Source organism: Oryza glaberrima, chromosome 4, assembly GCF_000147395.1.
Source record: "Oryza glaberrima chromosome 4, OglaRS2, whole genome shotgun sequence".
Classification (NCBI taxonomy): Eukaryota; Viridiplantae; Streptophyta; class Magnoliopsida; order Poales; family Poaceae; genus Oryza; species Oryza glaberrima.
Genome location: NC_068329.1, coordinates 22593478 through 22619897, shown reverse-complemented (window position 1 = coordinate 22619897; position 26420 = coordinate 22593478). Strand labels below are relative to the sequence as shown.

The 26420-nt window shown below is 37.9% G+C and overlaps 2 protein-coding genes across 5 annotated transcripts; both read left to right on the top strand.

The window, feature by feature from the left end:
* Window positions 1-739: 739 nt before the first annotated feature.
* Window positions 740-9313, top strand: LOC127771927 (beta-glucosidase 18). 2 transcript variants are annotated; one of them, XM_052297873.1, is made up of 12 exons: window positions 740-1214; window positions 2995-3061; window positions 3667-3725; window positions 3814-3889; window positions 4007-4081; window positions 4232-4319; window positions 4445-4700; window positions 4906-5021; window positions 5149-5398; window positions 5554-5656; window positions 5775-5883; window positions 8891-9313. In XM_052297873.1, the coding sequence occupies exons 1-12, from the start codon at window positions 1077-1079 to the stop codon at window positions 9069-9071; spliced, it is 1518 nt and encodes a 505-aa protein (XP_052153833.1). In that variant the 5' UTR covers window positions 740-1076; the 3' UTR covers window positions 9072-9313. The 2 variants fall into 2 exon arrangements, with proteins under 2 accessions (XP_052153833.1, XP_052153834.1); XM_052297874.1 differs by lacking the exon at window positions 740-1214 and adding an exon at window positions 1248-1500.
* A 4842-nt stretch (window positions 9314-14155) lies between these two features.
* On the top strand, window positions 14156-22810 carry LOC127770670 (beta-glucosidase 16). Of its 3 annotated transcripts, none has more exons than XM_052296469.1 (12): window positions 14162-14385; window positions 14529-14595; window positions 17341-17402; window positions 18510-18621; window positions 18692-18766; window positions 20107-20194; window positions 20294-20546; window positions 20701-20816; window positions 21504-21756; window positions 21848-21950; window positions 22095-22197; window positions 22292-22810. In XM_052296469.1, exons 1-12 carry the CDS (start codon window positions 14245-14247, stop codon window positions 22503-22505), a joined length of 1587 nt encoding a protein of 528 aa, XP_052152429.1. In that variant the 5' UTR covers window positions 14162-14244; the 3' UTR covers window positions 22506-22810. The 3 variants fall into 3 exon arrangements, with proteins under 3 accessions (XP_052152428.1, XP_052152429.1, XP_052152430.1); XM_052296470.1 differs by having other exon boundaries at window positions 14165-14385; window positions 18510-18585; XM_052296468.1 differs by having other exon boundaries at window positions 14156-14385; window positions 18510-18585; window positions 20107-20546.
* Window positions 22811-26420: the final 3610 nt, after the last annotated feature.

Genomic DNA, 26420 nt, shown 5'->3' with positions numbered 1-26420 from the left:
CGTTGTCGTGCTGTCTCGCCCCTCAAGGGTGGTTGCCGGGCGAAAGCCCAGTCCTGGCTCCTTTGAGCCTTGACGGACGGCGGCGGCGGTTTTCCGTCGCTTCTCTTCTTGAAGACGTCGTTTTGGCACCCTCTTGCTGTGTGGCGATCTCGTCTGTGTTCCTTTGTTGGTCTAGCGGCGGTCGGTCCGGTGCTAGCCTTCTCCCAGACTTGTGTTTAGGCGCTGTCGATGTGTGGGTGGTGGTATATTTTTTCTTTTTCCTGGTTTCGACCCTCCAGGGTTGTAATCTTGTAATTTTTTTCTGCTCTATCAATAGAATTTCGCACCGTCTTGTACGAATCGTTTAAAAAAAACATGTAGATATATATAGAGGCTGGATATCTACCCATTATCTAATAAAAGAATCCCTTAAATTTTAAGACATATATACCACACGAAAGTGTGTAGCTAGGTATACTGATAGATAGTATTGCTTCGATCGTATTTATTGATTATTTTCACTATCTAAAAATACGCATTTGCTTCGTAAAAAAAATGAGGAAGAGATGATTAACACACGCAAGATCATATCGTACTATCTAGTTGATGGGACTCTGTATTTGCATCTGAATTTTTTTTCACCCTCTGTTTTTTTTAAGAAAAAAGAGACAAAAGTTTTGTCTCGTATATATTTGATAGACAAGGGACTTTTCACCACTGTATTTGCATCCATGTAAGCACGGTTCAACTGTCCTGGTTGGCTTCTTCCACCCGTGCGAGCGTGTGCATGCAGCAGGAGGAGAAGTTTCTTCTTCATTAGCTTTTACGTGTGGGCTTCATTACATGTTGGCTGTTGTATTCAAGCTAAAACCACGTCGTCTCGTCCATCCAGTCGTCAATCGATTCTCTATATAAAGTGCAGACAGGTCGATCGATCGTTGGGGATAGATATATCGTGCGAGCTTTTTCTCGTCTGCCGCACACGTGTTGTACTATACCCCTTTGTTGGGTTCTTTGCCTCATATAAGGTTAGAAGAAGGTTAGAAGAGGCTAGATATAATCAGCATTGCAGCCTTCGCGACAAGTTCAGAAGATATATGGCAGGAGGCAGTAAGACGCGGATCCATGCCTCGCTCGTTTCCACTCTCCTGCTGCTGCTCCCATTGGCGTCTGCGATCCACAGGAGCGACTTCCCGGCGTCGTTCCTCTTCGGCACGGCCACCTCCTCGTATCAGGTCGGTTTTTCTCGCTCCGTCGCTCGCTTACTCGCCGATGATTCATTCTCTCGATGCAGATATCCAGCGGCAGACTCTTGGCTGGCTGGAATGCTGGATTTTTGTAGGATCTAGAGGCCACCGACAGTCCGAAATGGTGGTGTTCTAAAAGAACTCTTATCATGAACACTTGGATAGGAGTAGCCGAGTAACAGTAGCACACCTACCTGCAAGGCTGCAACCGCCAGAATCTTTAATTGGCCCTCAATTTGTTGTGGCCTCAATCTTAGGTGATGTTTGGATATAGGTATTTAACTTTAGTCTCTATATTTAGACACTTAAAGTATTAAATATAGACTACTTACAAAACTAATTACGTAAATAAAAGCTAATTTGCGAGACAAATTTTTTAAGCCTAATTAATCCATAATTAGAGAATGTTTACTGTAGCATCATATAGGCTAATTATAGATTAATTAGGCTTAATAGATTCGTCTCGCGAATTAGTCCAAGATTATAGATGGGTTTTATTAATAGTATACGTTTAATATTTATAATTAGTGTCCAAACATCCGATGTGATAGAGACTTAAAAGTTTTTAGTCCCATCTAATCAGGGACTTAGTAGTAGGTCCCAGTCCTGGCGTGTCCTTCAAAATAGCAGTAATCAGTACTACCTCAGGTTATATAATTCTCGATATTATGTGGTATTCAAAATATATCTTTGATCTTATTTTTATATTAATATATATATATATATATAATAAATTAATATATTTCTATTTTTATTATAGTACTTTGTATGACAAATCTATATATGTTGTTTAGTGTCTCTAAATTAGATATTTTTAAAATCATTGATTAAAAAATTAGAATCTCAATTTTGTTTAAAATGTCAAGAATTATAAAATCATAGGGAGTATTTCAGCGCCATAGCACCTGGTACAAGCCTCGTGGAGAAGCAATAGCTAGTCCACGAGGCTCATACTTCAGCGCCGCAGCGCTTGGTACTCGAACCTCGGTAGTGGGGCTGGAGTTTTGACCACCTTCAGTCTACAATTTTTTTTTCTCATATGAGTTAAAGAAGAGGATATAGGCTATGTTCTTTTTATTAAGTTGGGTACTTCTCACCTCCACACGTAAAACGGGGTGACTCATTAGCACATAATTAATTAAAATATTAGCTATATTTTTTTAAAAAAAATAAATTAATATGGTTCTTTTGAAGCAAATTTTATATAGATAATTTTTATGAAACATATACCATTTAACAACTTCAAAAACGTGTGCACGAGCAACGAGAAAATAGAAATAAGAAAAATAGAGGGAAGACCACACAGCTTAATCACCTAGGTGAGGCTCTATATTAATGAAGAGGGTAAAGTGGGACCGAATTTTAAACAGGTCGTGTTTTTCTTTATTACTCTCTCTGTCCCAAATTATAAGACATATATTTTTTTACACGATCTTTAATAATATACTTTGACCAATATTTTATTTCATTCTATGGTCCCAACAAATATGAAATTAGCATAACATGAAAGTACTTTAAAATATGAATATAATGATATAACATGCATAATACTTATATTATATATAGTTAATATGATTATTAGTTAAAAGCTACAAAGTTTGATTTTCTTTTAAAATGGGACGGAGGGAGTAATATTTTTCTAGACGAGAGGGGTACTATCTTTCTAGACGAGAGGGGTTGGAGAAGAAAACTCCGACCCACTTATTAATGCTCATATATATATATACGGTGTACCGTACTGAGTACAATGTTTTTCTTTTTGTTTTAGATTGAAGGTGCATATCTAGAAGGCAACAAAAGTTTAAGCAATTGGGATGTGTTCACTCATCTACCAGGTATGTTATTAACTCTGATTATTGTACGTCATCTTGTCATCTATAAAATAAAATAATTAAGCCTTACTTTCTCTGTCCTATAAAAATTTAATCTAGTACTAAATGTGACACATCATAATACTGTGTATATATACTTCTATCCAGGTTGGTTATACTAGAATGTGTGTCACATTTAATATTAGATTCGTTTTTTTTATAGGACGGGGGAGTACATCTCTTTTGAGGTGCCCATAATTTCCTTGTTGGATGGGCCCAATTTGAACTGCAGTATGGGCCTTCCCACGATGGCCCAGGGGATCGTTGACTTCTAAATTAGACATTAAAATACTGATAAAGGAAATTCTGCCGAGATAAGGCCCAGTGAAATTTCGAATTTAATTTCTAGGTAGGGAACGTATAAAAACATGATTTTGATGAGGGATCCGTACGGAAAGCCGCAAAGGATACGTGAACATCCTATGAAAATCCATTCATTTTTACTGCTTATTTGGTGCACACTACTGCAAGCGCCAGTCAAAAAGAAAAAAACACCGGAACGAGCGGTCATGTATATATAAACTGTATTTTTCGAGGTAAGAAGTATATATAAAATGTATGTGTTTCAGGAAATATCAAGGATGGAAGCAACGGAGATATCGCGGATGATCATTATCACCGCTACGAGGTGCAATGCAATTAAGCAAACACCATATTGAATTACAAATCCTGTGCTTGCCTAAACTGAAATGGTACTGAATATTTCCTCTTTACAGGAGGACGTCGAGCTGATGAACTCCCTCGGCGTAAATGCCTATAGATTCTCGATATCATGGTCCAGAATCCTTCCAAGTGAGTTGAGTTGTTTCCATAGCTAAGTTTTCCCAGCTGACCAACTCTGACTGAATACAGTATCACCTCAATCCTTTGCTTAATACAAAATTTTCATTATGCATTTGCTGAGCATAGAAGGGAGATTTGGTGGAGTCAACCCAGCGGGCATTGATTTCTACAACAAACTTATCGATTCACTTTTACTGAAAGGTATCGATCGATCATCACCATGTGTCCATGTGCATTACAAATTACAAATTACTACTTCTTCTTCCCATAGTCCCATATTTCATCTCTGAATTTAATTCCTGATACATCTACCCATACAAATTTGATCACCTTTATTTTTTTCTGGAGCAGGAATACAGCCATTTGTCACCCTGACACACTACGACATCCCACAGGAGCTCGAAGACAGATACGGAGCTTGGCTCAACGCCGAGATACAGTACGACGCGCGAATATTTCCCCAATCAGACAACAAATGCCATGGATTCGAATTTTTAAACCTCGCATTTTGACTGGTTGGCTGGTTGCGATCAAGTTGTGAGATCTTCTTTCTGTGCATTCCAGGTCGGATTTCGGGCACTTCGCCGACGTCTGCTTCGGCGCGTTCGGCGACCGCATCAAGTACTGGACCACCTTCAACGAGCCCAACGTCGCGGTGCGGCATGGCTACATGCTCGGCACCTACCCGCCGTCCCGCTGCTCGCCGCCGTTCGGCCACTGCGCCCGCGGCGGCGACTCCGACGCCGAGCCCTACGTCGCCGCCCACAACGTGATACTCTCCCACGCCACCGCCATCGAGATATACAAGAGAAAGTACCAGGTTGGTGATCGATTCATTCTTGGTTGGTTGATTATTCCGTCGGCGTCAGCCATCAGGTGCATCACCAATTCACCATGGACGCCGACACTCGACGTATACACCGGGGCTTTGCTTGTGGTTGTGGTTGTGAACTTGTGATGATGAACACAGCTAAATTAGCTTATTCGTTGACACTTCCTCTCTTTCTTTGCTCCGTTGCGTGCAGAGCAAGCAGAGAGGAATGATTGGCATGGTGTTGTACAGCACCTGGTACGAGCCGCTGAGAGATGTCCCCGAGGACCGGCTGGCCACCGAGCGAGCCTTGGCGTTCGAAACTCCGTGGTACTACTACGAATTATAAGATCACTCGCTCCATTGCAGTGATTGAACGTGCTCGTAAAAAAAATGTGGATTTGTTCTGAATCAACAGAGGTTTTCTTCCGATTTTTGCCTGTATGTACTCTTGCAGGTTTCTTGATCCACTGGTCTACGGCGATTACCCACCGGAGATGCGCCAGATTCTCGGCGGGAGGCTGCCGAGTTTCTCGCCGGAGGACAGGAGGAAGCTGCGGTACAAGCTGGACTTCATCGGGGTGAACCACTACACGACCCTGTACGCCTGGGACTGCATGTTCTCAGCCTGCCCACAGGGGCAGGAGACGCAGCACGCGCTGGCGGCTGTCACTGGAGAGAGCAACGGGCTTCCCATTGGAACTCCAGTTAAGCATAGTTTCAATAAGAAATCAACATCTATAGATGCTTCGAGGGGATTCGGAGATTAAAACTCCGAACCCCTTGAGCCATTTTTGTCCTTTAACGATGTCAGGGACGGTTGGAAATTTAGGATTTAAGGGGTTAAAGAATGTACTTGCAGACAGCGATGCCCACTTTCTACGTGGTACCGGACGGGATTGAGAAGATGGTCAAGTACTTCATGAGAAGATACAACAACCTGCCAATGTTCATCACAGAAAACGGTACGACAGAACAGAGTGACTGAACAGTTGTACTACCCCTACTAGTTGTGCAGTTGCTTTTTATTTCTGTTCCATTTACATGTTCTGAGAAGATTTGTTGCGCTGAAAAATGATTCAGGATACGCGCAAGGTGGAGATAGTTACACCGACGCAGAGGATTGGATTGATGACGAGGATAGGATAGAGTACCTGGAAGGCTATCTCACAAAACTTGCCAAAGTTATCAGGTCAGTTGGAATATTGTGCATATTGCCAAGTTTATACATGTGGATGTCAAATCTATCTATCTATCTATCTATCTATCTATCTATCTATTATATTATTAAAATAGCTTTGAAAGGAGGCACCACGTTTGCTATGAGGACTAGAAATTCCCACATTAATCGGAGAAAAAGAAAAAAAAAAGAAAAGGAGAGTCCAAGTAGAAATACAATCTAAAAATAGCTGAAATTCAGAATTAAAAAATAAGCAATATTGAAAGAAGTTTCCATATAAGAACCCAATACGAGATTTATCAAAATTCAAAATAAAAACCAAAATTAGAAAAGGAAAGAAGAGTCTAAGTAGAAATACAATTTAAAAATAGCTGAAATTCGGAATTAAAAATTAGTAATATTGAAAGAAGTTTCCATATAAGAACCCAATACGAGATTAATCAAAATTCGAAATAAAAATAAATTAAAAGCCAAAATTAGAAAAGGAAATGGGAGTCCAAGTAGGAATACAATTTAAAAATAGCTGAAATTTGGAATTAAAAATAAGGAATATTAAAAGAACAGTCCATATAAGAACCCAATACGAGATTAATTAAAATTCGGAATAAAAAGAAAAATAAATCCGAAATTAAGGCAAAAGAAAATAAAGAAGAGTTCAAGTAGGAATACAATTTAAAATTAGCTGAAATTCAGAATTAAAAATAAGCAATATTGAAAGAAGAATCCATATAAGGACCCAATATGAGATTAATTAAAATTTCGAATAAAAATATAATAATATCCAAAATTAGAAAAATTAAAAGAGAGTTCAAGTAGAAATACAATTTTGAAACAACTGAAGTTGAAAATAAGAAATAAAAACATTAAAAGAACACAATATGGTATTAAATAATTTTTTTAGAAAAAATAAATTCTGAAATTAGATAAAAAATATTTCAAATAGGAATAAAATTTATAAATAACTAAAATTTGTGATAAAAATAAAGACTATTGAAAGAAAAGACCATCTAAAACACACGACGAGATAAATTAAGTAACAGGCCTATAAATAAGTAGAGTTGGTGGCGGTTGATATGGCATATAAAAATTGTTAATGAAACACCAAATAGAATCCTAATGACGATTAAAGGAGGGACGTCAGGAAGGACGTGAAGCAAACAAGTAAAGCGGTTGCCGTGACTTCTAGAAAGTAAAAAGAAAAAAAAACCACATTGATAATTATTTTTGATTTTTAAAATCTTAATGACAATAAAAAAGAGAAGTAGCGAGCGGGGTGTATAAGAGTACAGTTGCAGAGCCTCCGACGGTTGACGGGACTTCCAGAAAATAAAAAATAAATTGCAACGATAGTTATGTTCGATTTTTAGAATCACAATGAAAATAAAGAGTAGGCGGCGGACGAGGGCTGCAGAGGGGCATAGTGGCATCGTTTAATGGGACTTCTAAAAATTATAAAAAATAAAACTACAAGTCCAATTTTTAAAGGTTTGGAACTTCTAAAAAGTTAAAAAAAACCCAATGATAATCATGTTCGATTTTAAAATCTCAATGAAAATAAAGAAGGGAGGCAACGGGCGAGCCGTAGAGGAGCATAATGGCAAAACCGCTGACGGTATGGCGGGACTTCTAGAAAGTAAAAATGAACCCAAACTATAATTATGTTCGATTTTTAAAATCTCAATGACAATAAAGAGAAGAGATAGTGGACGGGAGTATAATGGCAACGTTTGACGGGACATCTAGAAATTATAAAAACGAAACCCAACGTGACAATAAACTCTAAAAACTATAAAATCCAATTTTTAAAGGCTCTAAGAATAATAAATAGAAATAGTGATAGATTGAGCAAGCAAATAAAGAAGGAGATGACATAAGAGGTAGCAACTGGTGTGATTTTAAAAACTATGTAATTAGAAACACGAGGATGATAAGGTTTGGTCTTTTAAAGTCTTAACATTGAGATAGCTCTTTAATAAATTTTAAGTAAAATTATACTTAAAAAAATATATGATTTTTTTCTGCTAGCCGCGCAAATTGCGCGGGCTACCCAGCTAGTTATATTATTAAAGAAATAGAAAAAAGAGCCTCCGCGTTCGCTCTCGTGGTCTAGAAATTCTCACATTAATCGAAGAAAAAGAAAAAACAGAGTCCATATAGAAATACAATTAGGAAATAGCTGAAATTCGAAATTAAAAAATAAGGAATATCAGAAGAGGAGACTAGAGTCCATATAAAAATATAATTAGGAAATAACTGAAATTCGGAATTAAAAATAAGGAATATTAGAAGTAGAGTATAGAGTCCATATAGAAATACAATTAGGAAATAACTGAAATTCGGAATTAAAAATAAGGAATATTAGAAGTAGAGTATAGAGTCCATATAGGAATTTAAAAATAACTAAAATTTGGAATAAACATAATAAAATTAAAAGTAGAGTTTAGAGTCCGTATAAAAATACAACTTATAAATAACTAAAAATTCAAAATTAAGAAAAGCATGGGAATAAGAGTTTAAAGTCAATATAGGAATACAATTTAGAAGTAACTGAAATTCGAAATTAAAAATTAAAGAATATTGAAAGATGAGTTTAGAGTCCACATAGAAATACAATTAGAAATAATAAAAATTCAGAAATAAAAATAAATAATATTAGAAGAAGAGCATAGAGTCTATATAGAAATACAATTTACAAAAAATTCGGAATTAAAAAAATATTAAAAGTCGAGTCTAGAGACCATATAGGAATATATATAATTTACAAATAACTAAAATTTGATATTAAAAATAATTAATAACTAACACGTATATAAAATACAATATGAATATTACACATTAATAGTTTTGTAAAGTTATTGCAAAATTTAAAATCATGTTGTCATTTTAATATATTTGAATAATATAATGAGAAAACATATATGCTATTATATGAGAGAAAATATAATGATGCTAGCCGCGTAATATGCGCAGGCCACCATGCTAGTTGTTACTGATTGAGGCTCACATGCTCTGCTACTAGGGACGGAGCTGATGTTCGTGGCTACTTCGCCTGGTCCGTCGTTGACAATTTCGAGTGGTTGTTTGGGTACACCCTTCGATTTGGACTGTACTACATAGACTACAGAACGCAGGAAAGATCTCCAAAGCTATCTGCGCTGTGGTACAAGGAATTCCTCCAAAATCTGCATGAAAATCAATAGATAAAGTTGTACTTTCGAATTTAAATAGGGTGTAAAATGATAGTAATTCGTGTAATGATGTAACTGTAGTACTGTACATTAGTACATAATGTTGATTAGAATGGATACATGATATCCACCTATATATATCCAATTTATTGGACAATTTACTGTAAACTATCAAATTTAAAAAATGTGGTTCGACGTGCCTAATAAATTTAGCTAATACATACTCCAATACGGAGTATATATTTTTCATGTAACTTATTTTATTATATGGAGAATGTCCATCGTCGAGTACCCTATCCAATATGAAAAATCGGACTTCTGATCCAACACAAAAACGGGGCACCCTTCCACTCCTTGCTGCATGCGGCACATGCATCACCTTCCTCACACCCACCCTTTCATCATGCACTGCCTTTCTCCCACCTATAGATGACTCTCTTTTCTCCTCCACATACTCTTCTCTACATGTTTGCAGTTCTTAAGTACCAAATCTCAAATGATTTTTATTGAACTTTTTTTCGATCATACCATTGTATTTGTTAGAATAAATCTTTATAACAAGATCTCGCATAATTATATTCTGATAAAAATATATGTGCTTCAACCGTTAAGATTCGATGTTTCATGTGAAAAAAAGTGAATGTTTTAAGTGGAATTGTGATGTTGCATATTTTAGGTTTTCTTTTAAAAAAATTTTCTGATGTTTCAAGTTTGGACTCGATGTTTTATGTAGAGGTTGTTAGTGTTGTGGTAAAATTTTTTAAGTTTAGACACATGCACTTATATAAATGAGAAAATTCCATGTGTACTATTAAAACTTTGCCCCTATAAATACGCAACCTTCGAAAATTGGACCATCATAATATAGTGTATTGCTCACCACTGAAAGAATAGTCATCCATAAACACAAGCATCTGTATCGAGTTTATGACTACTTAACCCGGATAGAAAGATTCCACTTTAAGAAACCAAACCAATTAAGTTTATTTTTTATTTTTTAAAAAATAAGTTTATTTTTAAATATTGCCTTTTTTGAAATATTTTATCAAGTGAGTTGAAATATTGTATTAAGTGATAAAATATTTTTTTAGAAGCGATGGAACAATGTGTACCCGATTTAAAGTCATCCCGGACTTATCAATTTCGATTAGAGATGACAATCTCTTCTTACAAGTGTAATAGTATAACAATTTAAATTACCAAAGGGAAACTTATTCCCTTGGTTGTAGGGCATACATGCGCTTATCTAAAGTAGGAGTATTTGGCAACAGAGTTATATTTGGTCATAAATCACGTTCAGTTTTGCGAAGAATCTAAAATACTCGGTACTATAAGACATAATTATAAGACATAATTAATCGGAAGAATCTATAGATCGGGCGCCCGATTTCTTTTTAAAAATCAGATGGTCAAATATTTTAGTTGACCAATGAGTGAAACATCAATTTATGTACGGTGAAACCAAAAAATGAACAATTGAAACATTTAATTTTTTGTGAAACATAGTGAAAATATGTGTTGAAACATCTTACTATCACATATGAAACAATGAGTTTTAACGTTATAGAACATATGTTTTTCTTTCATCAGAATATAGTCATACAATATGTTGTTGTAAAGATTTAATTATAACGAATAAACTAGTATGATTGAATCATATATTGGATAAATAATTTAGAAGAAAAATTATTTGAAAGCTTGTTAAATGCATACATTGCACGGAGTGGAGAGAGAGGCATGAGAGATAACAAGGGAAGATAGTTGCGTGAATCTTGTAATACATAGTGGAACACACGTTGAAACATGTTGATATCACGTATGAAACAATGGGTTTTAATGGTTTGAAACACACTTTTTTATTAGAATATAATCATGTGGTATCTTGTTGTAAATATTTAGTTACGATGAATATAATAGTGTAATCGGACCGTAGATCAGATATGTTGTTTAAAAGAAAAATTATTTAGAGTAATGAGGAGGGAGAGAGAAAAAGCTAGTTGTATACAATCTACTACTCCATCAATCCCATAATATAAGTATTTTTGACTTTGAGATGGTCTCCGAGATTCTACTTTGACCAACAATATTTATAAAAGTAAAATATTTTAAATAAAAAGAGTTGCATATTATAATAGTTTGTTGAACGATAAATCTATTAACATCAATTTTACATGAATGATCTTTTTATTTTATTTTATTTTAATAGTTAAAATTAAAAATATTTGACTTATCATTATGCATAAAATGTTTTAAGACGGATGGAGTACCACCATGCATGCTGCGGTAGTGGTAGCTGACAGGTGTTCTGACTTTTCATCTCTAATCAGACGCCTCTACGTGTGTATTCTCCTAATTAATCTACCTCTCATTCAATAAGTTCTAAATTGACGTCAGCTCGCGGTTGGGCCGTGCATTTTATCGCACGTTTGATTGAAGGAGGCCTTGAGTAGTTGTGCATCACAAGAAACAACAACCACGTAATAAATCGTCGTGATATGATTTGATGGGAGCAGGTACAATAGATACCCATATGCTGGCTATATCATACGTAGAAGATAAAAAAGTAGAGAGAGTGTGTAAAACGGCCGCTAGTTAGGTTTGCTGAGAGTAAAAGGCTGAAATGGTGGGTCCTATGTATAATAAAGTAAATTTGTTTTATAGCAGATGGGCCAACGCTTATTGTACTGATTGGCTCTTATATTATCTGCAAATGATGTGTATGAAACTAGAGCCAGTAACGGGCTGCACTATTAAACTTGCTCAGCAGGTATAGTAGTGTTGACTCAGCCGGCGATAAAAACCACCACATCAGCATTATCATACGTGGAGGAGGGAGAAAACATGAGAGAGAGTGAAGCGAGCGCTTCTGCAAGCGCCGGACGATAGCACGGTAAATTAGGTAAGATGGAATATTTTATTCACTTTGTGGGTCTATAGTGCAGTTACTTGATCTGATGTGCATATGCATACTGTGTGATTTCAAGCATAGTTTAGTTTCACGCTCAAGCAGGATGGGCTACAGAGATGGAGTTTAGTTTTGATCACTTGTACATGCAACAATTAAACCTAGCCCTTGTTTAGTTTTAAACTTTTTCTTCAAACTTTCAATTTTCCCATTACATCAAAACTTTCATACACACAAACTTCCAATTTTTCCGTCATATCATTTCAATTTCAACCAAACTTTTAATTTTGACGTGAACTAATTCCGTAAAACCAATCTAGAGCCAATCTTTATACTTCAATCTACAGTATTAACTTTACATGACCTGAACATGTACTACCGCCGACTGCTGCTTTCACTATTGGGCCCTGACCGATCTTCTGGTTACAGCGCCAAACATGTCGTGTCATCCTCCGGACCACATATTTTAAAGAATAAATGAAGAGAGAGAAAAATAGGCGGCTACAGATTTGTAGCCAGCTATAGTGCAGACTTCAAGACGCAGTGTGTATGACATGTGAGACCAGATATTAATAGTATAGTATATAACTATTGTATGAATGAACTGTTATATTGGTTATAGATAAATTAAAGCCAGTAGTTAGCTATACTATTAAACTTGCTCTCAAATATTGCCGCTTAATTACTTTTCTACTCCTACCTACTCCCTCCGTCCAAAAAAAAGACAAACCCTGGGTTTTCGTGTCCAACGTTTGACCGTCCGTTTTATTTGAAAAAATTATAAAAAAAATTAAAAAGACAAATCACGTATAAAGTATTAATTATATTTTATCATTTAACAACAATGAAAATACTAATTATAAAACAATTATAAGATAGACAGTTAAACGTTGGACACGAAAATCCAGGGTTTGTCAAATTTTTTTTCGGAGGGAGGACCAGTGAACCATCCATCCAGCTTGTGGGCATAGAAACCCAGGCCAATCGAGAATAGAGCTTGACCGCGACATGGCTGGGTTTTAGTGCCTCGCCGCGGCCGGCGACGCTGTCGACCACGCTGTAACTTTGAGAGTTTCAGACACCGCGAATGATGAGCTAAACTTGATTTGCCACGGCGATGAGTCACTCGACTTGCTGTGAACATGTGAGGACGGTTTAGGTAGCTATAAGTTAGCTATAAATATATTTTAAGAAGGTAAATAAGGAGAGAGAAGAGCAGCGGGCTACATATTTGTAGCCAGTTGCAGCACGAATTCCAAGACACAGTGTGTGTATGACAGGTGTGATCATGTATTAATAATGTAGTACTCTCTCCGTCCCAAAATAAGTGCAGTTTTATACTATTCATGTCCAACGTTTGACCGTTCGTCTTATTTGGAAATTTTATATGATTGGTATTTTTATTGTTAGTGGATGATAAAACATGAATAATAGTTTATGTGTGACTAATTTTTTAAAATATTTTTATATTTTTTTAAATAAGACGGACGGTCAAACGTTGGACACGGATTCCCATGGCTGTACTTATTTTGGGATGGAGGTAATACTCCCTCCGTACTCGTAAAGGAAGTCGTTTAGGACAGCGACACGGTCTCCAAAACATAACTTTGACTTCTTATTTCTATAAAAATATTTATTAAAAAGTGATATATGTATACTTTTATGAAAGTATTTTTCAAGACAAATCTATTCATATAATTTTTATATTTTTAAACTCAACAACTTGAGAGTCATTCATGATTTATATTCCTAAGGTTTGATTTAAATATTGTCCTAAACGACTTCTTTTATGGGTAAGAAAAGAGTATGTAACTATTATATAAATAAGCTAGTAGATTGACTATAGATAAATTAGATGAATTAGAGCTAGTAGTTGACTATACTATTAAACTTGCTCTTATTACGTGCCGTGTTCACCTGCCCAATGACGAACTATCACCCACCCGGCCGGCCACGGACCCCATGGTCCCATGGCCGTGGGGTCGCTTTCTCCGGTTGCATGCGGTCACGGTGTCTGCACTCCCACGTAACCACGTGCATCCACACACGTATCGACGTACCGTACGCCCTCTCTCCACCGAGAGCGCTTCGATCCTTTTTCCCGTTCGTGCGACACGAGGCGAGACGAGAACTTGGGCGAATTGAGTGTGGTGGGCGCGGGCGCTCCGTGCTCGTGGTAGTAGTATAAATTAAGGCAGCGCAGAGAGTAGCGAGAGCAGTGCTCGAGCTAAACGAGTGAGAGAACGAGTAGTACGTGCTGTAGTGGGTGGATCGGTCGAGATGGCCGTGGCGGCGGCGACGCGCATTGCGGTGGTGGTGGTGGTCTTGGCGCTGGCGGTTCTCGCGCCGGCCGCGCGCGGGCTCCGCCGAGACGACTTCCCGCCGGGGTTCCTCTTCGGCGCCGCGACGTCCGCTTACCAGGTGGGTTGGTCGATCATGGGCTGCTCACATGGCGGGTGCGGTGTGGTGTTCTGTCTTCTGTGGAGCTTTTGCCTTTCTCATTGATCGAGCATTCGTTCCTGGCTGCGAGTTGACATATGTACTCGGATTTCTGCTGCTGGCAGATCGAGGGCGCATACTTGGACGACAACAAGGGGCTCAACAATTGGGATGTCTTCACCCACTTGCAGGGTAAGAGGTCACCAACAGATTAACAATAATCAGTTCCTAAAACTATATATTTTTCTCCTAAACTGAATGCAAGAAATTGAATATAGGAAGTGAGAAAACTAATCCTTGATAGCTTAAAATTGATTTCCTATAATGAAAAATGGTCCCTCCCTTTAACTACTAGCAGAGAATATTACATTTTCTGCTCCTCCCCTATACGTGCGCCGGATGGCCAGCTCCTCTTTCATCTCGCGCGAGAGAGCGATTGGAAAAAAAAATCGCTCTCTTAAAGTGGGGAAGAAGATTTCTAGAGTTGGGAACCTGTATTATTGTTGAGAGACAGGTTAAGGATTCTGTTGGATATAATTTTTTGCCAAAATTTTCTAAATCTAAGGATAGAAAATAGAATAAGAAAATGTTGCGTTCTTTAGGAGTGGGTTGAGTAAAAGAAAAACATATTTTTCACGTGCCAAAGTGCTTAAACTGTTTTTTTTATAAAAATTATAGACAAGTTGCCTTAATTGCTTTTAAAAATTATATTTATTATTTTTTAAGTTTAGAATAATTAATTTAATTAACTATATACTAATAACTTTTTTTCTCATGCCAACCACATCCCTAGGGTCGTCTATCACCGGCTACACTGAACTCAGATTCTCCTTCTCCCTTCTTAATTCTTCTTCTCCAATCAGGAGTACTAGTACTTTTCAAAAGAGAGCATTTTTTTTGAAAGAATATAAACTGTGGTTAGTGCTTCCATTCGAGATGTATGCCCGTATCATGTGTCAGTTTCACTGTGTCCAAAAGTTGGTCTGCATGTCACTGCCAACATATGCAAGGAGGCATCTTTTCCTCTCGGTAGCCTTGGAATAACGAATCATGGCGTAATTCTTCACAGTCACTTGCTGTCCTTGACTGAAGGTGCGTACCTTATCCTGGACAAGAGCATTGCCAGTTCTCACAAGAGAAAAATAAAAACAAGACAAGAGTATGGTCATCTGTAGTTTGAAGATGTCTTAATCCAAACAGTGTAGTAATTGGCGTCTTCAGGTTTTCACACACGCAGTGTAGTTGAGATTTCTCACCCTTTTTTACTGATCATTCTACATGAAAAGCAACATCCAACATTCCACTCCCTTCCCTTCCGTTCCATAGTACTCTCTATTTTTTTTCTTTAATATTTGTCACCTTAAAATTAAATTAACCAACATCCAATATTTGAAGGAGCATTTCATTTTAAGTGTACTTGTGGTTTTTTATCCAACGTTTAATCGTCCGTCTTATTTAAAATTATTTAAAAATGTTTTATGATTAGTATTTTTATTATTATAAGATGATAAAAGATAAATATTAATTTATGCGTGACTTTTTTAAAAATTTTGTAAATTTTTCAAATAAGATGGACAATCAAACTTTTAATATAAAAATACACAACTACACTTAATTAAAATGAGACATACATATTATCTACCTGTTCGAATGGCATCCAACTTTTCCTAGCATTCAATGAAAAGGAAAAAAAGACTACTGCCAAAGATTCCTCCCTATATACTTCCTTCGTAAAAAAAACCTAGAAATAGATATGACATATCTTAATAGAACAAATCTGGGTTCGTTTTTTTCAACTGAGGGAATACTAGCCAATTTGCAATCATCAGCCCATCAGGATGAGTAGTTAACTATTGGAAAATGGCAAATTCCTAACAGGATAAGTTGTAAAAAAAACAGAAATGGGACTTAAAACTAGTGTTTCTTACTACAATTAAACTTTGAGCGATTCGTTGTCGTTGGTATAGTGACATTCAAGGGGCGCTATCCACTTCAGCTGTTCTCCTCCTTCTTTTCCAACTCACATCTTTCTTTTTTCACGTGCACACTTTTTAAACTGCTAAACGGTACGTTTTTAAAAAATAATTATGAAAAAGTTGTTTTAAAAACTATATTAATCTATTTTTTAAGTTTTTAAACTAATATTTAATTAATTATGTATTAATGAGCAACACCGTTTTAAGTACGAGAAGATGAAGTTCCTAACAATACCTCCCGAACTCACTCCTTGGTTGTCATTCAATAGGCCAGCAAATATACTTGTGCTTTTCCTCTTCTTTTACAGCATGCTTGTATTTTTCCTTGGCTACTGCTTTACAGAGAAGGCAACATCTTAGCTTCTGATGACACATCTGTGTTCTGTTCCTATGAAGTGTTTTACTAGGAAAATGATCACTGTTCTTATCTTTCTCCGATCATTTTTACGGGAAAGTGTTTTACACTTTTACAATCAATCTACACTGATCACCTTTTCTAATCCAATGAACCGTACCTATTATAATACCACCTCAATTAGTGATAGTAAAATAAATTTTGTAACTAGCGATAATACTAGTGTGTTCCATTTGCTTCTAAAACAAGGAGTGGATCTCGTTTTGGAAGATTACATGCATGAGAGGTTTATTTACAAAATTGCTATCCCTCAAGCACAGATGCACATTCTACCATAATTTTTCAATATATCATATAGATGACTGTTTTTTCAAACATTGGCCAACAATATTTATTTAATTACTTAGTTATTAAGTAAAGTGATTAGAGTACCACTAGATCTTCCTAAAAAAATACTTTAAACACGCCTCTACGTTTACACATATTTTTAGAAAAGATGAATAGCCAAACTCAAAAAGTCAATTGCGCCTATATTAAAAAAGGAAGTAGTATTAGATATAAGTTATCCTCTTGTTTATCTCTCAAAATTGTTTTGTTTCGTCACAGCTGGACGAATCTCAGATGGACGCAATGGGGACGTAGCGGACGACCACTACCATCGGTACACGGTACAAGAGAAATTTTACAAGACAAAGCCCATAAATGTCCAAGTGATGCATGTTAGATTTATAATAACTAGTATGGTGGCCTGCGCAGATTGCGCAACTAGCATTATTATATTTTCTCTCATATAATAGTATATATGTTTTCTCATTATATTATTAAAATATATTACAATGACAACATAATTTTAAATTTTGTAATAACTTTACGAAACTACTAATGCGTAATATTCAAATTGTATTTTATATACATGTTAGTTATTAATTATTTTTAATATCAAATTTTAGTTATTTCTAAATTATATATATTCCTATATGGACTCTAGACCCGTCTTTTAATATTTCTTTTTTTGAATTCTGAATTTTTATTATTTCTAATTGTATTTCTATGTGGACTCTAAACTCATCTTTCAATATTCTTTAATTTTTAATTTCAAATTTCTGTTACTTCTAAATTGTATTCCTATATTAACTATAAACTCTTCTTCCCATGTTTTTATTAATTTTAAATTTTAGTTATTTGTAAATTGTATTTTTATACGGACTCTAAACTCTACTTTTAATTTTATTATGTTTATTCCGAATTTTAGTTAGTTTTAAATTCCTATATGGACTCTATATTCTACCTCTAATATTGCTTATTTTTTTTAATTCCGAATTTCTATTTTTTTCTTAATTGTATTTCTATATGGACTCTATACTCTACTTCTAATATTCCTTATTTTTAATTCCGAATTTATATTATTTCCTAATTGTATTTCTATATAGACTCTATACTCTATTTCTAATATTCCTTATTTTAATTCCGAATTTCAGTTATTTCCTATTTGTATTTCTATATGGACTCTATACTCTACTTCTAATATTCCTTATTTTTAATTCTGAATTTAAGTTATTTTCTAATTGTATTTATATATGGACTCTAGTATCCTCTTCTAATATTTCTTATTTTTTAATTCCGAATTTCAGCTATTTCTAAATTGTATTTCTATATGGACTCTGATTTTTCTTTTTCTACGATTAATGTGAGAATTTCTAGACAATGAGAGCGAACGTGGAGGCTTATTTTTCTATTCCTTTAATAATATAATAGATGTGTGATGTTGTGAACAGGAAGATGTGGATATCCTGCATAACTTGGCTGTCAATTCCTACAGATTCTCGATTTCGTGGGCGAGAATTCTACCAAGTATTTCAAGAACTGTACATGCAGTGCTTGTTTTAAGTCGGTTCTGAAATTTGACCTGACTATGGACCATTCAGTTCCTTACTTAGCTGTCCTCGAATCATCGCAGGAGGCCGGCTTGGAGGAGTTAATTCAGCAGGAATTGCCTTCTACAACCGTCTGATCAACGCACTCCTTCAGAAAGGTACCCTCCCCCTTGCTAATATATTACGTACAATCTTGTGCGTTCGAAAAAAAAAGAAAGGTACCCTTTCGACACTGAAATATTCAATGCACAGATAAGATGTTGGTTAAACTTTTAAAATGACATTCAATAATTTCTTATATGCTGTTTAAAAACAACTCAAACAATATTTATAGATTTGCCTTCAAAAATACTACCACAATATTATTAAATTTTATAAAATTATTTAATTTAAAATTGATGGTCAAAGCTTTAAAATCCAATCAAATCGTGAAAACGAAGTGTTAAATATTTATGACCAAAAGGAGTATATCACAACATGAGTTAAGTTGTCACATTTTCATACTCTAATCTTTGACAAATACTACTTGAATTGTTGCAATGTTTTTTCTTTGAGTAAATTACGCTCATGATACATAAACTTGTGTGATTGGTGCAAATAGATATACCAACTTGTAAATTGCTCACTTTGATATAATAATTTGGCTAGTTGGTGTGAACCAGGTCTAAATGATCCACACAAATAAAATTTATCTAAATTAGCACACACTAATAACGTAGCAGCATACACGTATGATTATGGTTTGGATATCTTATTTCGAATCCAAATAAAAGGATAAATTAGATGTGCAAAAGTTTATTTTTCATGTCCAGGATAGAGTATTTATTTCATTTCTTGGGAAAATTTGATCATCTATATAGCTCGTCTAATGTTTTTTTATATGTTCAAGACCAAGACAATTTTTATCCGTACAATTAACTCCTAAAAAATCATTTTAATTTTCATGTTCAGACAATCTATTTCATCGAAAATGTATTTTTGTGATCGGGTATTTTTAGTTATTTTGCTTTTTCGTTGTTCTAAATCCTAAACAACAACAACAACAACAACAATATAGCTAGTATAATTTTTTTATGTGTAACAATAATTACACATAAGTATGTATTATATTTGTAGATAATGGAAATGGATTACATCTCCGGTTTCTGTCATAAGACACACAACCATAAGTTTAATAGTAATAAAAAGGTAAAATAAAAGTAAATCAAAATGAGAAATAAGGTGATGGGACAAATCCTTTATTATTGACTAGCGTTAAACCACATAAATTTTTTTAAGCTAGCAATTCTAATGAAACTACGCCACCCATAGTGGAATATAAGTATGTATTATATTAGATCAATTTTATTTGTGTAGTTAATTTTTGCCTAGGTTTGCATGAATTAGTCAAGTTATTGTATCGGAATAAATAATTTACAAGTTATTGTATCTATTTGCACCCACCCTATAAGTTGTGTGAACACAATTTGCTCCTTTCTTTTCTTTTCTTTTTCGTCAGGCATACAACCATTCGTGACTCTGAATCATTTCGACATTCCGCACGAACTGGAGACCCGGTACGGCGGCTGGTTAGGCGCTGCAATCCGGTATACATACATGGCCAAGTTAATTTCCTCTTCTGTGGTTCTGTCGCCTCAGCTTCAGCTTAAGCTTAATCCCGTGTATGTACATATGCATGTTTTCAGGGAGGAGTTTGAGTACTACTCGGACGTCTGCTTCAATGCGTTCGGCGATCGGGTCAGGTTCTGGACGACGTTCAACGAGCCGAACCTGTCCACCAGGCACCAGTACATTCTGGGCGAGTTCCCTCCGAACCACTGCTCCCCGCCGTTCGGCAACTGCAGCAGCGGCGACTCGCGCCGGGAGCCGTACGCCGCGGCGCACAACATCCTGCTCTCCCACGCCGCCGCCGTCCACAACTACAAGACGAATTATCAGGTGGTCACACACTTCACACAACCAACCCTCGATGGCTCGATCCCTAGCTGAGGCGCCTGAGCTCCTGCCTGGCACTGTACATACGCTAGCTAGTGTTTTTTTCGATGTGTCGTCTGAGATGCAGAGGTGGTTCTGTTTTGTGTGTGTGCGCTAGGCAAAGCAAGGCGGCTCGATCGGGATCGTGATCGCGGTGAAATGGTACGAGCCGCTGACGAATTCCACGGAGGATGTTCGGGCGGCACGGCGTGCGCTGGCCTTCGAGGTGGATTGGTATGGCTTTGCCTTTTTGCTCCCCTTTCTTCAGTGATGCACACATGTAAATTCAGAATCTTTTTATGAGCGAAGCAGAGATTCGGAATCCACCAACTAGAATAGCCTGCAAAATAATAATGAAAAAATAATACCTTGCGTACTTCGTAAATTAATGAAGTACACCCTTAAAACTGTGGGCTGCAGCGCACCCCAAATGATTACGCACGGTGATCACGAATAGTGTTGATTTTTTTTTTTTTAGAAAAAAAGAATGAGAACGTATGCTACTTGTTCTAAAGATAAAAACAATGCAAACTCAGTTCAACCTGATGTAGATAGGGATTTCTTCATTTTTGCTGCTCAGCTGCCAGCTTGGGTAAAACCGGCAGGCTGTAATTTGTAATTGTAATCGCGTCCAATCTGCTCCGGCGGAGAACCACCACAGCACCCTGTGCAGTGTTTGCATCATCTCTCCTTAAACTTAATAAAACTAGACCGGCAACTCTTAGCCGGTCCTGCAAAAATAAAAATAAAAATGCAAACATGTGACAAAGGCTATGTGTTTGTGTTTTGCAGCCTTGCAGGTATGCAGAGAGTAGAATTATTGATTTTTCCCTTTGTTATGTAGCTACCGACAAATTGTCGAAAGTGGGAGCTTTGAAAGCGTCATGTTGCTCATGTCTTATATATGTATGTTGCTTTCAGGTTTTTGGATCCAATATTCTTTGGTGATTACCCTAGAGAAATGAGAGAGATCTTATCATCAAATTTGCCAAAGTTTACCCCAGAAGAGAAAAAACTACTGCAGAATAACAAGGTTGATTTCATTGGGATAAATCATTACACAGCAATTTACGCAAAGGATTGCATCTATTCTCCGTGCACGCTTGACACTTACGAGGGGAATGCTCTCGTATACGCCATTGGTAGAAGAAACGGCAAAATAATTGGCAAACCCGTAAGAACTACTTGTCTCTTCTTCTGTAATTACTTTCTGCAACATTTGCTTAGTCTTATGCATCTCATATGTGATATGATCGACCTTGTAGACTGCACTTCATGGGTACTTTGTCGTCCCAGAAGCCATGGAAAAGGTTGTCATGTACGTCAATGATAGATATAGAAACACAACTATCTACATTACTGAGAACGGTGAGTGCCTGAGTGGCAACTGTCTTGGACTTGGGATATGCATTGGACTGTAAACCATATGAAAAATTAGTAGCAGTTCGTAGGCTTTATGTGTTCATTTTGTTCCTATTGATCATGGGGGTCCTGATATTTCATTTTAATTAGGCTACTCACAACACAGCGATACCAGCATGGAAGACTTGATCAACGACGTCGAAAGAGTCAACTACATGCATGATTACCTCAAGTATCTCTCTTCAGCAATCAGGTGATGTATTATTGCTAAACTTTATATACATATATGTACAATCTATTCATGTCCAGTAGCTCATATTCAGTCTGTTGGGATATGTTTACTACAGGAAGGGAGCAAACGTAGGGGGCTACTTCGCGTGGTCAATCGTGGACAATTTTGAGTGGGTTTATGGTTACACCGTCAAGTTTGGGTTGTACCAAGTGGATTTCGACACGCAGGAAAGGATTCCAAGGATGTCTGCCAAGTGGTATAGAGATTTCCTCACGAGCTCCAGTCTTACAGACGGTCTCCAAGTGCGGTCACGTAGAGCAGATTCGTGAATAATTCCGATGCTAGAATACGTCTAGCACTGGATAGTTATTTTGTACTTGGAGTTGTATATATACTCAGATGTATTGTTGTGTACATGACTACATACTTTATAGTTACTTCAGTTATGGACTTGTGATCCTATCAAAATGCTCTCAAGCTCAATTCGTGGACACACAAGGGGGTGCTAGTACAGCTTAGCATAAGTGTACTTATTTACCAATAGAGAGCACCGGAGCAAGCTGTGTACGTTATGTATAGGACGATGTGTTTATGAAGCCATGTGTAAAATGTTATCATGTTTTGTGAAAGTGCATCCGAAGTTTATTTGTGTGATCAGAGTCTTTTTTTTTTTAGTGATTTCGAGTGGACATACGTATGTGTAGTATTGTGAATTTATATTGGTTGTAACGTGCGTTACATACTTACACTTACACATTCACCGTTATTATACCAGTTACTTCTCTCCATCGGAACAATAGGGCCGTTATGCTTATTACTAAATTTATTGAAGAGATAAAATAGAAACAAGGTCTATATTTTTATCAGAGGTTAAATCGATCATCGGAAGAAGAATTAGGCCAAAAATTAGGATACGTTCTGGAAAATGAAACTTCCCTTCACCATTATTAGTTAATTTCTAATCAGTACGTGCAGTTTGCTCGATGGATATTAGAGTTCTACAAAGAATCTCGAAATGTCGGTTGGATCTAAAACATAATCAATCTACATATCATATATCAATAAAATTATAAGGGCTCATCTAGACGTACACTACCAGGAGAACGGTTTTTCTGTGCGGTCAAATTCGATTTTCGCGTGCGGGTGAGTGGCCCGCAAGCACTCAGGAGTCTGCGAAAATGGCAATTTTTGCATGCGGGTGCTTATGTCGCCCGCGCGGAAAAAAATCTAAAAAAAATTCAAAAAAATGAAAACCTAGAATCCGGCGACGGCGCCACCGCCTCCTCCTCATCGTCATCCTCGTCATCATCCTCATCATCGTCGGCGGCGGCGGCCAAGGACACCGCTCCCACTCTCGTCAGCGGCGGCGGCGGCCTCCGCGCCGCCGGATCCGCCCTCCCATTGACCTCCGTGCTCCCCTCCGGCCGCACCGCCGCCGACGCCCCTCCCCTCCACCGGATCTGGGGAGGGAAGGAAGGGAAGGGGAGGGGAGCTGGATCCCAAAGGGGAGGGGGGAGGGCGGCCGCCGGATCTGCGCTCCCCTCCGGCTGCACCGCCGCCGATGCCCCTCCCCTCCGCTGGATCCGTGCGAGGGTTGGCCGCCGCCCGCCGGATCCCGCGCGTCGTCGCCGCCTACGCCCGCCGCCGTCGTCAGTACTCGGGAGGAGAGGACTGGGAAAAAGAGATAGAGAGGAGAAAAAGAAATAGAGAGGAGAGAGGAGAGGAGAAAAAGAGGAAAAAAATTAAAGTGGGTAGGAGGGAAAGAGAGAGTGGGTAATTTTGCGTGCAGCTCTCTTAATAGGTCCGTACGCGAAAATGAGGTTATTTTCCCAGACGCGATCAATTATGGTTCGTCTGCAATCTAAATGGGTCCCTGTCCAGAAAAATCGGTTTTTAGCAGTGGTAGGTATAGGAAAAATATATTTTAGTATCATGATTTGCTTAATTATGTAGGCAATGAAACATGGGAAATTTACAAATTAGTTGTTTGAATCGCTCACAGAAAAAACATAGGAAGTTTGAGAATATATATATATATATATATATATATATATATATATATATATATGTTGATTTATTAGAGAGAAGGGAGAGAGAAAAAAAGTACAGTGAAACTTTCAAAGGAATTGTAAACATGTGGTTAAACCTCTTGCTTGAAACCTTCAAAATATAGTGGAAATACGAAATTTCTATGAGGCAATCTTAACATCAAAGGTTCTCAAATCTCAAAGCAATTTTTTTCAGTAGGTTCAATGGATCCCCTATATCTATAACTAATATAAATATTCGTATTTTTCCGGTCGTCACCTCATCCGTACACCAACTTTTCATCCATCACCTCCCCCTAAAATCCCAATCGGAATTCAATCACCTCCCCATAAAATCCCAATCGGAATTCAATCACCCCCACCCAAAAAAAATTCCCAATCGGAATTCAATCACACAAATAAAATCAGAGGAAGCATATACACACAAATATATCCAAAAAAATATCGAACCGCCGCCGCCGAACTGCCGCTGCCGTCACAGGCCGCTGCCAGCTCCCCTCCCGCTGGATCTGACGGAGGGGAGGGGCGCCGCCGCCGCCGCCTCCCCCTGCCACTGGATCTGGCGAAGGGGAGGGGCGCCACTGCTGCTGGGATGCCGGCGGGCCGCCGGCGCCTCCCCTCCCACTGGATCCGGCGGAGGGAAGGGCACCGGCGCCCCTGTCCGCCGCCTCCCCTCCCGCCGGAAGGGAGGGCGCCGCCGCTCGCCATAGTCGAGCCCTCCCGGGGCCCCATGGCGAGGGAGAGGAGGTCGGCCGTTGCTCCACACTGTCGCCCGTCGCCGCTCGGTGGGGGAGGGGGGGCGCCACCACCGTCGTCGCTCGGGGTGGGGGGCGTGGGGTGGGAGGGGGTGGGGGGAGTGGGCGCCCGTCACCGCTCGGGTGGGCGGGGGGGCGCGGCGCCGCCGTCGTCGCTCAGGGTGGGGTGGGGGTGGGGGGAATGAATGGTTAGGGTTAGGGTTTGGGTTTGGGTGTATTTATTTAGGTTAGGATTAATCTGGACCGTCCATTCGATTGGACGGCCCCAACTTCTCCCACGTCGGGCCGCCGGCCTATTGGGCCACCGAATGAAGGACATCAAATGGACTTCAACAGAGAAAGGAAACAGTGAGACACATAGAATAGACAAAAGGGAGGGAATATAAACTTTTCTATATTCGTCCAAACATAGGAAGATTTTTTTTCCAATTAAATAATTGTTAAATGATGTTTGTATTATTAAAAATTAGTAATTAAGCTCTGATAATTCCAATAAAATTCTAAAGAGCGTAACTAATCATGGAAAATTTAATAAAATTAAATTTAACCATGTTATTTTATTTTTCGCACTTGCTTTACTTGTAAATTGATTTAATTATACACCTACCTACTTAAAAATACCAAATATTTTAGCAAATTTTTATTTTAATTAATTACATAATGTAAATTTTTCTTAACTTTTTCTCAATTTTCTGTTCTGTACACTTCCCGTTGCAACGCACGGGCACATTTGCTAGTTTCTTATATAATTCATTTAATCCAAATGAGCATAAATTAACCTCGTTTCGTGTTTGGGCCGTGCGCTTGTAGACTTGTAGCACAATTAACAGCACCTGCTGGAATCGGATCCTCTAACTTCGGTCTTCCCTGACGTTACTCTGCAGTCACTCTGATCTACCGTCCAGCAGCAATCCAACGACTCAGCTCGCAGATGCCTCGTGTGGTGCTCCTTGCTCGGCGCTGGCTCGGCTCTCGTGCCCAAGGCTCGGCTTGCTCGCTGGTTTGGGGAGACAGCAGGACGCGCGAACGGCGAGAGCTGCGCCCGACACTGGGAATTGCATCTCTAAACAACATATCATTTTGTGCATCTATGAACTTGCAGCAATCAGCATTACTTTTTATTCAATTCCAAGAAAATTTACAACACAATGTCAATCTGTAAACAGGTTCAAACGAAAAAGAAAAATGAAATGAAGCTGGAAATGCTAGTGTTACAATCATGGTGCAGTCATATCATAAAACGTGAATAGCTAGCCAAAGCAGAACTAGAATTCTACAATGTCTGAAGTCAGCTGCCCCTCCTTGCTTGAAGCTGCTAATCCATGACACCATCTTGTCCATAATCATCTATACGTAGGCAGTCAATCTGAAATGATTCAGTAAGCAAGCAGTACATTGCTGCAAACAGGGCAAGAGGTTGGCGTCCTGAGCTTGGCGAGCG

Bases quoted from the DNA above. Each gene is read 5' to 3' on its own strand.
- LOC127770670 (XM_052296468.1), top strand. From the start codon at position 14,245: ATGGCCGTGGCGGCGGCGACGCGCATTGCGGTGGTGGTGGTGGTCTTG. The intron at 20,817-21,503 runs GTATGGCTTTGC...TGTTGCTTTCAG, and splicing joins CTGGCCTTCGAGGTGGATTG to GTTTTTGGATCCAATATTCT. The intron at 21,951-22,094 runs GTGAGTGCCTGA...CATTTTAATTAG, and splicing joins TATCTACATTACTGAGAACG to GCTACTCACAACACAGCGAT.
- LOC127771927 (XM_052297873.1), top strand. From the start codon at position 1,077: ATGGCAGGAGGCAGTAAGACGCGGATCCATGCCTCGCTCGTTTCCACT. The intron at 5,022-5,148 runs GTACTACTACGA...GTACTCTTGCAG, and splicing joins TTGGCGTTCGAAACTCCGTG to GTTTCTTGATCCACTGGTCT. The intron at 5,657-5,774 runs GTACGACAGAAC...AAAATGATTCAG, and splicing joins AATGTTCATCACAGAAAACG to GATACGCGCAAGGTGGAGAT.